The sequence below is a fragment of the Cucurbita pepo genome, chromosome 15 (genome assembly GCF_057944985.1).
Source record: "Cucurbita pepo subsp. pepo isolate OVF chromosome 15, ASM5794498v1, whole genome shotgun sequence".
Taxonomy (NCBI): Eukaryota; Viridiplantae; Streptophyta; class Magnoliopsida; order Cucurbitales; family Cucurbitaceae; genus Cucurbita; species Cucurbita pepo.
In genome coordinates, this window is record NC_141812.1 from 11,225,397 (window position 1) to 11,239,369 (window position 13,973).

Sequence of the window (13,973 nt, forward strand, 5' to 3'; positions counted from 1 at the left end):
AGTTCATCTAATCTCAAAAAGTTTTGATTTTTCAACTGTTTCTCTGTAAATTTGTTGAGTTTGGTAGATTTGAAGGGCTACCCAAATGAACATATGACATAATTTCATAATAAAGTTGACTGCTTGGAGCTGCTCATAACTCATAATAAAGGGAAATGAATTTGGTTTGTGGGTTTGTATTTATGAGAAGATTGAGTGAAGAGTAAGCAACCAAAAGCTGGAGAAAAAAAATGGCCAAACACAAACAGGACAAGACCTGATGCGGTGGATTTGCGAAGAAGAGGAAGTGGGGTCAAGAGGCAACAAAACAGCATGAAAAAATGGAGAAGACGAAGCCAAAAGACATAGACAAACACAGGGGCAGCGGCAGCAGCCCTCCAGTTTCTGTGCAATTCGAAAGGCCCTGTCAGTAATTGCCTGATTGTTTGCTTTACAACAAAAATGGTAAAGGAAGGATTCTTCATGGGCTTCGACCCATCACCCTCTTATGGGCTTTGTTTGAATCAACCCTCATGGTTCAGCACTGCTATTGTCGGAATTGATCGCCGGCGGCGGTGGCGGGGTCACCGGGATGACGAAATTAGTCCTCAAAACTGTAACGACCATCAGAAACAGAGACACCAAAACAGAGAGGAGAGACAAAAGAAGGACAATAACATGAGCAGCTTCAGCGTCAACTTCTTTAGCATATTCATTACAAGCCAAAGCAAGAACAGAGAGAGGAAACGAATAAGCCCACCATGCCACACTGAATTTCCTCATGGATTTTCTAAAAAGCGCCGGCCTTGAAACAACGGACACGGCGAGAAAAACAGAGAGAAAGAACAGCATTTTGGAAAAGGTATCAAATTCACCATTAATGGAAGTCCAAGCCAAGCTTGCCATACTTGGAGTTGCAAAATACAAGAAGAACACTGGCCTCAAAGTGGCAGGCAGGCAGTTGCATCCGGTCAATCTTTGATAAAGTGTCACAAAAAGTACCAAATAATGTGCCATTCCGATAGAGAACATGCAGAGTGCAGTCTCCCGCCACCCAATCACCGCCGCCGCCCAAGCTCCGGCCAAGTTTCCGATCACCGAAAGTTGGTTAGTGGGGTTGGCCACACTAGACAAAAACCTCTTCCCTTTTGTGAACCATTGGCCGTAGATTTTCACATCCAATACAACAATTGGAATCAGAAATACCCACAAGAGAATTTGATTGGGGATCAAAGCCTTAAATGGCGAGGATTGAAGCAAAAGAAGGCAAGAAATCCATGGTGCAAAGAGGTAGTTCAAGCCCACTCTATGCAAGAACTCAGATTTAACCAATTTGAAGTGGAAGAAACACCTTAGAATGTAAATGAACGACAGAGAAGCCAAAATGAACAGAGCTAATGACCATAACAACAAGAAAGCTGTATTGGGTAGCAAGCGAAGGGTTCGCCTAAGAGAATTTTCGTTTTGAATTGGCTGTTTGAGGATCTTCCATAACAAGGCTTGCCCACAAAGGGACATGCTGATTCTGAAGTAGCCTGCATGGAATTTGGCCAAGAGCTGGAGGAAAACGGATGGTTTCTTAAGTTCATCTTCACCATCCATCTCCATTAAGGATTTATGTGATGAAAATTTGAAGGTTTGTGAATGGGTTTATATAGAAATTGAGGGAAAGGTGGAGCCTTGGGGAGTAACTAAAAAGTTGCTGCATGCGGTGTACTTTGGGCTAGCCATTGTGGACTTTGTGAGCGGAACTTGACTCGCTTTGAACACTTTACAGCTAGACCCAACCAACTTTGAACCATCCTTCGTATGTCTGCAGATATGATATCTGTTCTCTCCAACATTCTCGAATTTAAAAAGACAAAAATGGTACTAGCTAAGCTAGTGCTTGAATTCACACTACGGATATAAAATCGAACGCCTCTATCATTCCATAGTATCGTAATGATCGAACTTTGAAATTCGGATTCAACACTTGATAACTTAATATTCCTTTGCATCCCTTCCACATAATCATGTTATCTATGTTTCTAGCTTCATAATAGTGAAGACTAGTCATATGTCGCATCCCACGTAACGATACAAGTCCTATCAGCATGTCATGTAGTGACCTATGTTCCTCTTCCTTAAGAGTGAAAACTATCCTTAACCAACACAAATCATTCCAACATGTTATGTCTTCACTTACATGCATTATAAGAAAATCTGAGTGATCACCCAGAAAAGAATTGTTCAACTAAAGCATGCTTAACCATAAGAAAACATGCTCATTTGGATGCGGTCTCGATTTGTTCATGTACCTATTCTTTGCTTGAGTGTCACAAATATATAGGTTAAGTATCGTTATAAATAAAACGTTAATAAATATATTCAGATGAATGATTAAGTTGTTTTTCGTTTCAAATTAAGTTCGAGGTCTTCTCACCGAGCAAAACGCTTTTCATGCATTTTCTTCTCCTTCATTTTTTTCTTCTCACTTTTTCCACGTCTAGAAACAAAGAAGACATCATAGACCCATAGAATTTTCACTCTCGATCCTAAACAACGTGGAATGTGTTCATATTGATTTTTTACTTTCACTATTTTATTTTGTTTTTTTCCACACATTGAAACAAAGAAGACTCATTACATACCATATATTTCTCACGAATCCTTTGCTAACCCTAGGTGGACATCATGACGGGACGGAACGATGAATCGATAACTTGAGTTATACTCGTTCGTCTCAAACTAACTACGTCTCGTGCTTTCTACAAAAGCATGCTCTACCATAATGAAAATTACAACAAATAAATTAAGTTTTTATACAAACTTACCTTAGCATCAAATGCTACAACTTTTTGTCAAGTGCTGCGTGCGTCTTCGAGCGTCGAAACGAACTATATGCAACGTCTCAGATGCTGTCTTATTCCATCTACAATCTCTACAGTTTGTGTTGGCAAGAGACTTCACATGGGTTTAGAAATAAGGAATATATGTCGATTGGTACGAGGCCGATTGGAGAAACAAAAAATAAAGCTATAATAGCTTATGTTCAAAGTGAATAATATCGTTATCATACGATGGCGGAAGTCATGACGCATTACCAACCCTTAAAAAAGTTCCATTCATTTTTGTTTTTTCCATTTGACAATGTAACTGTGAAATCAACCACTCAAACTCATGATCATACAAGCGTAGAAAGGAGAGTAGTTCTGAAGAGAGTTGTAAGTTGTAGTGGATTTCCCACACATTATTCCATCATAGACCCCTTTCGCCAATTGTGTTTCCAGTCCATTTTGTAGTTTGATCTTCCTCGATAACCAAATTTATGGCCTTAAAAGACAAAAAAAAAAAAACCCCACCGCCGCCATAACAAAAAAAGAGTTCTATATTTCAAAAGGAAGTGTCGCTTTCAGTTTCGTGGATGATGATCCATTTGGTTGCTTTTAAACAAGTAGCTAGCCGTACCCACCTTTCCCTTTCTTTCTGGGTTGGTCTCTTTTTTGTGTTCACAGTACTTTTCAATCGCCCAATTGGGTACCTGCTGTATCATACAACAAAAGAGAATTAAGAAATGACAAAAACCCAAGCTTCCTCGAACTCTCCCAATGTTAAAAAAACATGTCCCCGAACATGTTCCGATTCAGATAGTGTCTGTTGAGAATTGTTGGGAGGAAGTTCCAAATTGGCTCATTTGAAGAATGATCATCTTCCATTGGTATGGTGACTTTTGGGGAAGCCCAAAAAGCTTATGCTAAAAGTGGACAATATCATACCATTGTAGAGAGTCGTGGTTCCTAACATGGTGTCAGAGTCATGCATTTAACTTAGTCATATTAATAGAATTCTCAATTGTCGAATAAAGAATTTGTGAGCCTCGAACATGTAGTCATAAGTGGTTTAAGTGTCGAACAAGTGATGTACTTTGTTCGAGGGTTTCAGAGAAAGGAGTCGAGCCTCGATTAAGGGGAGGTTGTTCAAGAGTTACATAAGCCTCAGGTGAGGCTCTATGATGTACCTTGTTGGAGGAGAGAATGGTTGAAGATTGCTGGAAATGAGTCTTTTACATTGGCTAATTTGGGGAATAATCATAGCTTTATAAGTAAGGAATACATCTCCATTGTTATGGTGACTTTTGGGGAAGCACAAAGCAAAGCCACGAGAGCTTATGCTAAAAGTGGACAATATCATACAATTGTGGAGACTCCTGGTTCCTAACAGGTTATAAAGTCATGCATTTAACGTAGTCATGTCAATGAAATCTTCAAATGTCGAATAAAGAATTTGTGAGCCTCGAACATGTAGTCAAAAATAGTTTAAGTGTCGAACAAATATTGTACTTTGTTCGAGGGTTCTAGAGAGAGTCGAGCCTTGATTAAGGGGAGGTTGGTAAATCCATGAAAGTTTATGCTGAAAGCCGACAATGAATCTGGAAGATGGTGTGTTGTTGAAGTATACTGAAAGGATGTTTAAATCACAAAAGCTGTAAAGGCATGGCAACGACGTAAAGGATTTAGGGATATTGTGTTGATCTTTTTATGGACCAGATAGTGATGGGTGTGCAAGTAACTTACTTGCCTACGACTCTTCAACGATCAAGATGGCCTATGCACGTCCACTTTGACGTCAGAGTTCAAAGAAAAAGAAAGAGAAAGGAATGAAGTCAGCTGCACACTAGATTTAATTGGAACAATGATTAACAAATCATAGTTAAAAGCTGATTGTTGAGATATGATTCAAAGTATTCAAAATGAATATGATTTGAAGTAGTTGAGATACGATTCAAATATTCAAACTACCAAGATTTTAGGAGATTTGAGGAGATTGTTAGTAGATTTGAATTTATCTAGATTTGCATGATTTACTATTTATGGTCCAGTGTATTAGCTATAAATACTGGAATTGTGTAACCCTCCAAGCATTGAGTCAGTAGACAATAATAAAGCATTGCAGCTTCTATCTATTTTATCCATTCCTATCTCTTTCACTATCCCCTTTCCAACAATTTTGGTATCAGAGCCAAGTTCGTTCAACACGAGGGCGAGTGATTATTTTCTTTTCCAAAACAAAAATGGCAGTAGTTGGTTTTTCTTTCTTTACACCATTGTTGCCAATCTTTAATGGTGAGAAGTATGAGTGGTGGAGCATCAAGATGAAGACCTTGCTCAGATCGCAGGAGCTATGGGACTTGGTGGAGTACGGGTTCATTGATATATCAGAACCCACAATTGAAGAAAAGGAGACACTAAGCGAAACCAAGAAAAATGATGTCAACGCTCTATTCATTATTCAGCAAGCAGTTCATGAGACTATCTTTTCACGAATTGCAGCAGCAACCACATCAAAACAAGCATGGTCAATTCTACAGAAGGAGTTTCAGGGAGATTCAAAAGTCATAACAGTGAAATTTCAATCTTTAAGACGTGATTTTGAAACTCTGCTCATGATGAATGGCGAATCAATTGCTGATTTTTTGTCCAGAACAATGGCAATAGTCAGTCAGATGCGTACCTATGGAGAGAAAATTTCAGACGAAACAATTGTTGCAAAGGTGTTGAAAAGCTTGACTCCAAAGTTTGACCATGTGGTGACTACCATAGAAGAAGCTACTAAGGATCTATCAATACTCTCCGTTGATGAACTGATGGGTTTGCTTCAGGCTCATGAGTCAAGAATCAATAAATCATCAGAAAGAAATATAGAAAAGGCACTACAAGTGGAGTCAACCAACAACGAAGGCAACGAAAAAGAAAATGTTTGTTTAGCAAGTAGAAGTTGTGGAAGAGGAGGATTTCGCAGCTTCCATGGCGATCGTGATAACAGGGGTAGATGGAGAAGTGATGGACAGAGACAATTCAATGAACAAAGAAATGTCATACAATGTTACCATTGCAGAAGGTATGGGCACACAAAATCTGATTGTTGGTATAAAAATCAACTAATGAATTTTGCAGCAGAGAATGGAGAAAAAGAAAAGTTGTTTATGGCATGCATGGATACGAATCCAAAAGAAGGTAATTTATGGTTTGTTGATAGCGGGTGCTCGAACCATATGACAGACATCAAATCTTTATTCCAAGAGCTTGATGAGACGCAAAGAATCAAGGTGCAACTTGGAAATAAAAAAGAGATGCAAGTTGAGGAAAAAGACACGGTGAACGTCAAAACCAGTCATGGTAAGATAAAACTCTTTGATAGTGATATAAAAGAGATTACAGTTGAAGTTTCTATCGATGAAGAGACAAGAGTCAACTCCAATGCATCTCCCAGTGGATCCACAGCGACACAAAGTGTGTCAAATTCATCATCTTCAGAATCACTAAACAGCAATTCTTCTCTTGAAGAACTTTTAGATGAGACACCTCCAAGGAAGTATAAATCTTTAGCTGACATATATGCATCATGTCAATTTGCTCTTACTGTTTCAAACCCTATGAATTATGAAGAAGCAACTGAAAAAGAAGACGGGAAGAAAGCCATGGCAGTAGAGATGCAGTCCTTTAAGAAAGATGAAACATGGGATATGGTTGACCTACCAAACGAAAAGTTTTATGGAGATTTACAAGAAGAGGTTTATGTAACACCGCTAGAGGGATTCATAAAGGAAGACAAAGAAACAAAGGTATACAAGTTGAGACAGACATTGTACGGGTTAAAGCAGACATACTTACGAAGGCCTTGTCAGAAGAAAAACTCTGTACTTACATCTGCAACTTTGAATCATGGGGGAGTGTTGAGATATGATTCAAAGTATTCAAAATGAATATGATTTGAAGTAGTTGAGATACGATTCAAATATTCAAACTACCAAGATTTTAGGAGATTTGAGGAGATTGTTAGTAGATTTGAATTTATCTAGATTTGCATGATTTACTATTTATGGTCCAGTGTATTAGCTATAAATACTGGAATTGTGTAACCCTCCAAGCATTGAGTCAGTAGACAATAATAAAGCATTGCAGCTTCTATCTATTTTATCCATTCCTATCTCTTTCACTATCCCCTTTCCAACACTATGCACGTCCACTTTGACGTCAGAGTTCAAAGAAAAAGAAAGAGAAAGGAATGAAGTCAGCTGCACACTAGATTTAATTGGAACAATGATTAACAAATCATAGTTAAAAGCTGATTGATGAGCAGCTGGGTTTGTTGAAAATTGATCCATTTTCGAACATGGGCTTTCAATACATCCTCTTACACGTCTCTACGTTGAATTTGTCGCCGCATATGAAGTCAATGATAAAGGGAGGTTCAAATACTTTAGTGCTGATTTCTAAAACACCATGTTTTGGATCCAAGGCGAAACAAACGTCGTTACTCTATAAAATCATCGGAGGAGATATGACGACGATAAAGAACAGAAAGGAAGGGAGTGCAACGCTCCAGTACCCGTTACTCACGAAATATGGTCGATAAAGATGCGTGTTAACTTACAAGCATAAAGGGTGTGGGACACCATCGAGCATACTGACGATGTTGAGGAGCATAAGGATAGGACGTCCTTCTAATGTTGGCACACAAGGACTCGATAAGACAGCATAAGAGACGCTACAAACAATGCATGTGGATGTGGAACGTGACAAGAAAGCAAATACGCAAACCTTAAAAAGTAAATTCGAAACTATTTACATGAAAGATGGTGAGTCAATAAACGACCTCGCAACACATTAATGTGTGCATTGCAATAGCATTAATGAAAACTGAAGTAAAGGCCATCCAAACACATTGCATTGGCACTACAGTCAAATCGCAGTGACGCCCAGCCTAATGGCACCAACCACTTGTTTAATTGATTTGTCCTCTTTTATCTTCTTCTTTATGGACAAGGATTATTGGGAGTGAGTCCTACGTTGACTAATTTAGGGAATGATTATGAATTTATAATTAATGAATATTATCTCCATTGCTATGAGACCTTTTGGGAAAGCCAAAGCTAAGCCATAAGAGCTTACGCTGATCCATAACAAAAATCATACATATATAATATCTGGGTTTATGAGGGCCTTCTGGAGAAGCCCAAAGCAAAGTCACGAGAGCGTGAGGAATTCTATCTCCATTGGTATGAGGCCCTTTTGTGGAAGCTCAAGCAAAGCCATGAGAGCTTATACTATCATATCATTGGCAAAAACCAATAGAATATTTGAAACAAGTTTTCATAAATTGATTAACAATAATGGAGGAATATTAAACATAGAGTAACGTAGAGATTGATGAACTCCACGATTATTCGAAAATAAGAAGGAAAGAAAGCATGAGAAGTAGAATTAGTAAACCAAAGTGACATTGACTTGGATAACAGAAAATCCTCTTTGTTGATCGAAAGAGAAGTTGTCTGTGTTAATGAACCCTCTAGCCAGACGGAACTTGCCAGTCCCAGCCACGACGGGAAGCTCTCTATTGAGATCAAATTGTCTACTAGTCCCTTGGATTTCAATGCTGCTCCCATTGTAGGTTCCACTAGTAAACACCAAGGAGATAAGCACGAGGAGGTTTCGCCCGTCCATCCCGGTGACGACGTAGATGCCTTGAGCACGCCCGATGATTGGAGCACCCTCGTCCGGGATTGCGGTTATGGCATCGTCGGTGACAAAGAAGGTTCCGAAGTCGGTGTAGTTGAGTGTCGAGCCAGGGAGGCCAACGACGGGGAAGAAGGTGGTGTTGGGACCAAAAGCATAGTCTTGGAAGTAAACGGTGAACTTGGTTCTTCTGGCTTCAACTGAAAGAAGCAAGGTCATGGACATGGAAGCAGCCAGGCATAGAATTAAGATGGAAGGGATCTTGTTTTGAGCCATTTTGGTACACAACAAAGCCGACTCAACAACTTGTGTGGATTTCTGTTCAGCGTTTTGGCCCCTATTTATATAAAGAAAAATAAGGTTTTACTTCATCAATTCAATTAACCAAATTTAATAATCCATTCAAGTCTTAAATCTGGACCAATCAAATCGAAGGAATTTTAGTTTATCACACAACTCTTTCAAAAATATTTTAAATTTTTTTGAATTTTTTTGAAATAATTGATAGTATAATTAAAATGGTTTCTAGAAAAGTCATTAAATTAGACTAAATCAATTCTGCTAAGTTATTATTATTATAGGAACCATAAAATCTCAACTTTGAACATTCAATTTCAAACTTTGAACAACACTTCAAATCAAATTACTTTTATTATTTTATTAGTATTTAATCTCATTCATTCACTAATTTTCCTTTTAACTATCTTAACTGCTTTTTAAAGGTACCAATTAAGAAATTAATTTTTTTTTAAAAAAATATTTTTCTAAATTTAATTTTACTTATTTCCCATGTCTTCTGTTTCTTTTTCTCGAATTTAATCAAACTATTGACTTTAAATTATAATTATAAATATTAAATAAAATATTCAAACAAAAAAGTTGTAGGAAAATGACCTATAAGTTTAAGAATAGAGATATTTCATTCCTTTGATGTCTTTTTTATTATTATTATTATTAGAATTGAATTCAAAATATAAAATAGTGTCTTTTTCTTATTCTTATTTTATTATGAATTTAGTTTAAATTAAACTCTTTTTTTTTATTATTATTTCATTTTAACTTTGAAAATTTGACAATATATATATAAACTTTTTCCATTAATTCATTAACATTTTTTTATTGATTATATGTGTTAGAATCGCACAACAACGCACACACTCGATCTAGATAAACACAAATAATTAGGAGAGAGAAAATGCAAGAAAAACTCTGACTAAAGGATTTGTATTCATGAGTATGTATAAGAGAGAATACAATACATTTTTACCGTTATAAAGGGATATATATGGTTCAGTTTATTATATATACCTTTACAGATTACACAGAAATTCAAAAAGTATACAGATTGCACAGAAATTCAAAAGTCAACTTATCCACCAAGCTGGAGCATGCCAAACTAAGTTGACAAAAATTCAGTGTAGGAATAAGGAATTTTTAATTTTTTTTTTTTTTTCAATTCTAGAAAATTATAATTTATTATAAATATTTTTAAAAGAAAGCGTGTAAAATAAAGGGTGAAAAATTAAACTTAAAGTTGAAGGCTATTAGTATCTTTTAATTTTTTTTAATAAAAATACTAATAATTCAAAAAATTAGTGATAATTCAGTTATTGAAGAATAGTTAAATTAAGATTAAATACTTTCATGTTTATTATACTTTTTTTTTTTTAAGAAAATAAATATTGAATGGTTTTTTTTATTTTTCTTTTCAGTTATAGTATTATGTAAGAATATGTTGATTGAAACATTGTTATAGTCTATATTTGAATTATTCGATTTAAATGATAGAAAAATATAAAATTATGTAAATATTAAGATCATTACCATCATCCTATCCTATTCAATCAACATTTACTCAATTAAATTAAAATGTAGGATAATATTGTTATATATTTAAATGACAAATGGAATTTAAATTAGACAGGTGCTCAAATATATAATTCGTTTGTCTCCTTATCGAGAAAGTTACTTCAAAAAGAAAATAATTGCTAATCAGTTTTACGTAACCTTTATAATTGTTAAGTCGTATAGGAAAGGTTGAAAATGTTATCATGAATTTATAAGTAATGATACAAGGTTTTTTTTGGGATTTATGTCAAGTAGACAATATCATACAATTGTAAAGATTCGTGATTTGTAATATGGTATTAGAGTCATGTTCTTAACTTAACCATGTGAATAAAATTCTCCAGTGTCGAACAAATGACTTTTGATAAGATAATGAAAACTTTATACGTACATCATAACCAATTGAACACCTTTATTTTTCCTTGTTTCTAATTCAATCCCCTTTTAGAATTCGCACATGGGGTTGACTATTTATAAAATCGAAGCATTACGATTTTTTAATTTAAATAGATTGTGTTTTACTTGAATTCCATATCTATAAAAAAAAAAAAAATGCAACTTTGGTATTAATTATCATGGAAATAGTAATGTAAATGATAGAGATAAAGTTTAAACTGTTATTAAAACCATGTATTACAAGTATATATATTATTATTGACCTTCTTGGTATGCGGAAGAATGCCTCCCTAGTGAAAGTTTTTAATAGTTTTTACCATATATATGAATTATGTCCCACTTTATATAACTTATATGAAATTTAAAATACGCCAATTTATTAATCATTTACAAAATTATTCACATTAACGTGATATTTGATGTGTAAAAAAATGATTATATAAATTATTTTAATTTTTAAAGTAATATAGACGATAATAATGATTTTAATTTTTTTTTTCAAAGCTTTATTTTTTAATATTGTTTATTGGGCCGAAAGATCATATACAAGTGGGCCTTCTTGAGATCTAACCGACAGGCCCATACTTGCATGTACGTCGCATCATAGCAGCCATCAGTCACGAATTGAAATAGGTCTCTAAACTATGGTAGACATAAAAGGCCCAAATTTATGAACTTTTTTAGAACAATAAATATTGATATTTGCAACAATAATATCGTCGGATTGTGTTCTTTTTGTCTTCAAATTTATAGTTGAGTTGTGTTCGTGTAGCAGCCAAACATATCACTAATAAATATTATATGTTTTGGCTCGTTATGTATCATTGTCAGTCTCACAGTTTTCAAAATTCATCTATTAAAAAGAAGTTTTTCACACTTGTATAAGAAGTGTTCCGTTCCCATTAATGTAGGATCTCACGGTTCAGTTTTGAGTGACCAATTTTTTAGTGAAGAGACTCAACTATGTGTGTCACGTTACGTGCTACATACATTTTTTTAGGTAAATTAAGCACTAACTTCGTTTGGAGGTTTATGATCGTTCTTAGATTGGTAGTGTCATCAATCAACATATATAAAGAAAATTAATTGTAATGTGATGTGTTACAAATAATTGAGAAGAGGAAGGTGAGATATTAATTATGAAAATGGAAAGGAACGATGGCCAGGTTCATATTTAACATCAAACTTGATGAGAGATTAAATTTAAAATATTACAAAATATCCATTTGGGGATTTTTTTCTTTTTTTTGGAACAGATTATTATGAGAGTGAAAATGTAGCATCAAACTTGAGAAAGATTACAATAGTTGAAAACCATGAACGTATGCATGAACTATCTGTAGAACGGGATAGGGTTTTAATGACCGCCACCACCTCCTCCACCAGACCCAGACCCCACACCCACGCCATGACCAGATCCACCACCTATTCCTACTCCAATACCTATTCCGATTCCAAACCCTCCTCCGTGACCACCACCGGAACCGCCTCCAATCCCACCTCCAGAACCTCCTCCTAACCCACCTCCTCCTCCGATTCCTCCACCGGCTCCAAATCCACCTCCATGACCAGAACCTCCTCCCAGACCACCACCACCACCACCTCCTCCTCCTCCTCCTCCTCCTCCTCCGCCGAGACCACCACCACCTACACCTCCGCCTGCTCCAAAGCCTCCACCATGGCCTGATCCACCACCAATGCCACCACCTCCTCCACCGCCACCGCCGCCTCCTCCTCCTCCTGCACCTCCACCAATTCCACCACCAACACCTCCTCCAGCTCCAAAGCCTCCACCATGACCTGACCCACCACCAATGCCACCTCCGCCTCCTCCTCCTCCTCCTCCTCCTCCACCACCTCCTCCAGCACCTCCACCAACACCTCCTCCTGCTCCAAAACCTCCACCGTGACCAGATCCACCGCCAATACCCCCACCGCCTCCTCCACCAAGTCCACCTCCACCACCAGCACCACCTCCAACACCACCCCCTGCTCCAAATCCCCCACCTTGTCCGGAACCACCTCCCAACCCACCTCCTCCCCCGCCTCCAAGACCACCCCCTCCACCAATTCCACCTCCTCCACCGCCACCTACTCCCCCACCTCCTCCAAACCCTCCACCCGATCCACCACCAAGTCCTCCACCTCTACCACCACCAAATCCACCACCTCTCCCGCCACCAAAACCACCTCCCCTACCGAAACGAGGTCCACGTCCTCCAAATCTGCCACCACAGCGCCTACCCCAACAGTCATCATCCCTGAACCTACTCTTATCAAGCTTGTCATCCCCAAGAGCAATAGCACTCAAATGGAGCACAATGCAGAGGGTAAGAAGCCCAAGAGAAACCCATTTTGGAGAGCCACCCATGCTTCCTAGCTCACTGTCTTTCCCTGCTCACAAGCCTAAGACTATATATATATATATATATATATATAGGCTTCACCTCCCATCCCAACATAATTATTCAAGTGGCTCTTGGTCATGAGACGCGTTGGACCGTTGGGGGGTTGCCCAAATTCATTTAATGATAAACCTCAATAACATGGGTCACAAATCTGAACCCTTTGACTCCAATTATACACACCCTTTGTCCCTATCAACAAACTCACCGGCGACGGAGTCAACCACCGGCCGACAGTGTGGCAGGGACAAACCATTAGTGTTGGATATCCAAACCCCATGTGAAATTTAAGGTTGGGTTCAGTTGGGGCGATCGTCGGTATGCTACAATAAATTAACAAAACCCTATTATTATTCGAGATTGCAACTTGCATGGAGGAATTGACCTAATCAATATTATGTCTAATCAATTCATTTTTCATGATGTAAATTTAGTGTACCTTCATATTTATTTGCTTAAAACATCAATTTTAACTTAATTTCGAGTTTAATTTACATTTGTCTCTCGATTTCAAAATGTTACATTTGCTCATTTGTATCTTTGAGTTATGAGTTTTGTTTTCGTATGATCTCTGCCCAAGATTTAGATCACGATTTGACACTTGATGACTCTGACATTCTTTTGCATCCCCTACAACATGATCACTTTACCTACTCCTCGCTTCTTAAAAGTGAAGATTATCCATACAAACCAACACAGGTCCTTCTAATATGTTTTGTTCTCCCTCGTAAGCATCATAGGAAGACACCCAACATAAAATTCCTCAAAGTAAAACATGTTTAACCATGAAGTTCTTATAATTGAGCAGATGCACCTTATTGGTATAAGGAGTAACTTTTATTTTCTT

General features: G+C 37.2%; 3 protein-coding genes across 3 annotated transcripts; all 3 read right to left on the reverse strand.

The window, feature by feature from the left end:
* Window positions 1–26: 26 nt before the first annotated feature.
* On the reverse strand, window positions 27–1,622 carry LOC111811741 (S-type anion channel SLAH1-like). Its single transcript, XM_023698762.2, has one exon. The coding sequence runs from the start codon at window positions 1,585–1,587 to the stop codon at window positions 511–513; it is 1,077 nt and encodes a 358-aa protein (XP_023554530.2). The 5' UTR covers window positions 1,588–1,622; the 3' UTR covers window positions 27–510.
* Window positions 1,623–8,098: 6,476 nt separating this feature from the next.
* On the reverse strand, window positions 8,099–8,779 carry LOC111811817 (dirigent protein 22). The gene has a single exon (XM_023698856.2). The coding sequence runs from the start codon at window positions 8,751–8,753 to the stop codon at window positions 8,226–8,228; it is 528 nt and encodes a 175-aa protein (XP_023554624.1). The 5' UTR covers window positions 8,754–8,779; the 3' UTR covers window positions 8,099–8,225.
* Window positions 8,780–11,858: 3,079 nt separating this feature from the next.
* LOC111776445 (uncharacterized) lies at window positions 11,859–13,429 on the reverse strand. The gene has a single exon (XM_023655878.2). It carries the CDS (start codon window positions 13,090–13,092, stop codon window positions 12,079–12,081), a length of 1,014 nt encoding a protein of 337 aa, XP_023511646.2. The 5' UTR covers window positions 13,093–13,429; the 3' UTR covers window positions 11,859–12,078.
* Window positions 13,430–13,973: the final 544 nt, after the last annotated feature.

Bases quoted from the DNA above. Each gene is read 5' to 3' on its own strand.
- LOC111811741 (XM_023698762.2), bottom strand. From the start codon at position 1,587: ATGGAGATGGATGGTGAAGATGAACTTAAGAAACCATCCGTTTTCCTC.
- LOC111811817 (XM_023698856.2), bottom strand. From the start codon at position 8,753: ATGGCTCAAAACAAGATCCCTTCCATCTTAATTCTATGCCTGGCTGCT.
- LOC111776445 (XM_023655878.2), bottom strand. From the start codon at position 13,092: ATGGGTGGCTCTCCAAAATGGGTTTCTCTTGGGCTTCTTACCCTCTGC.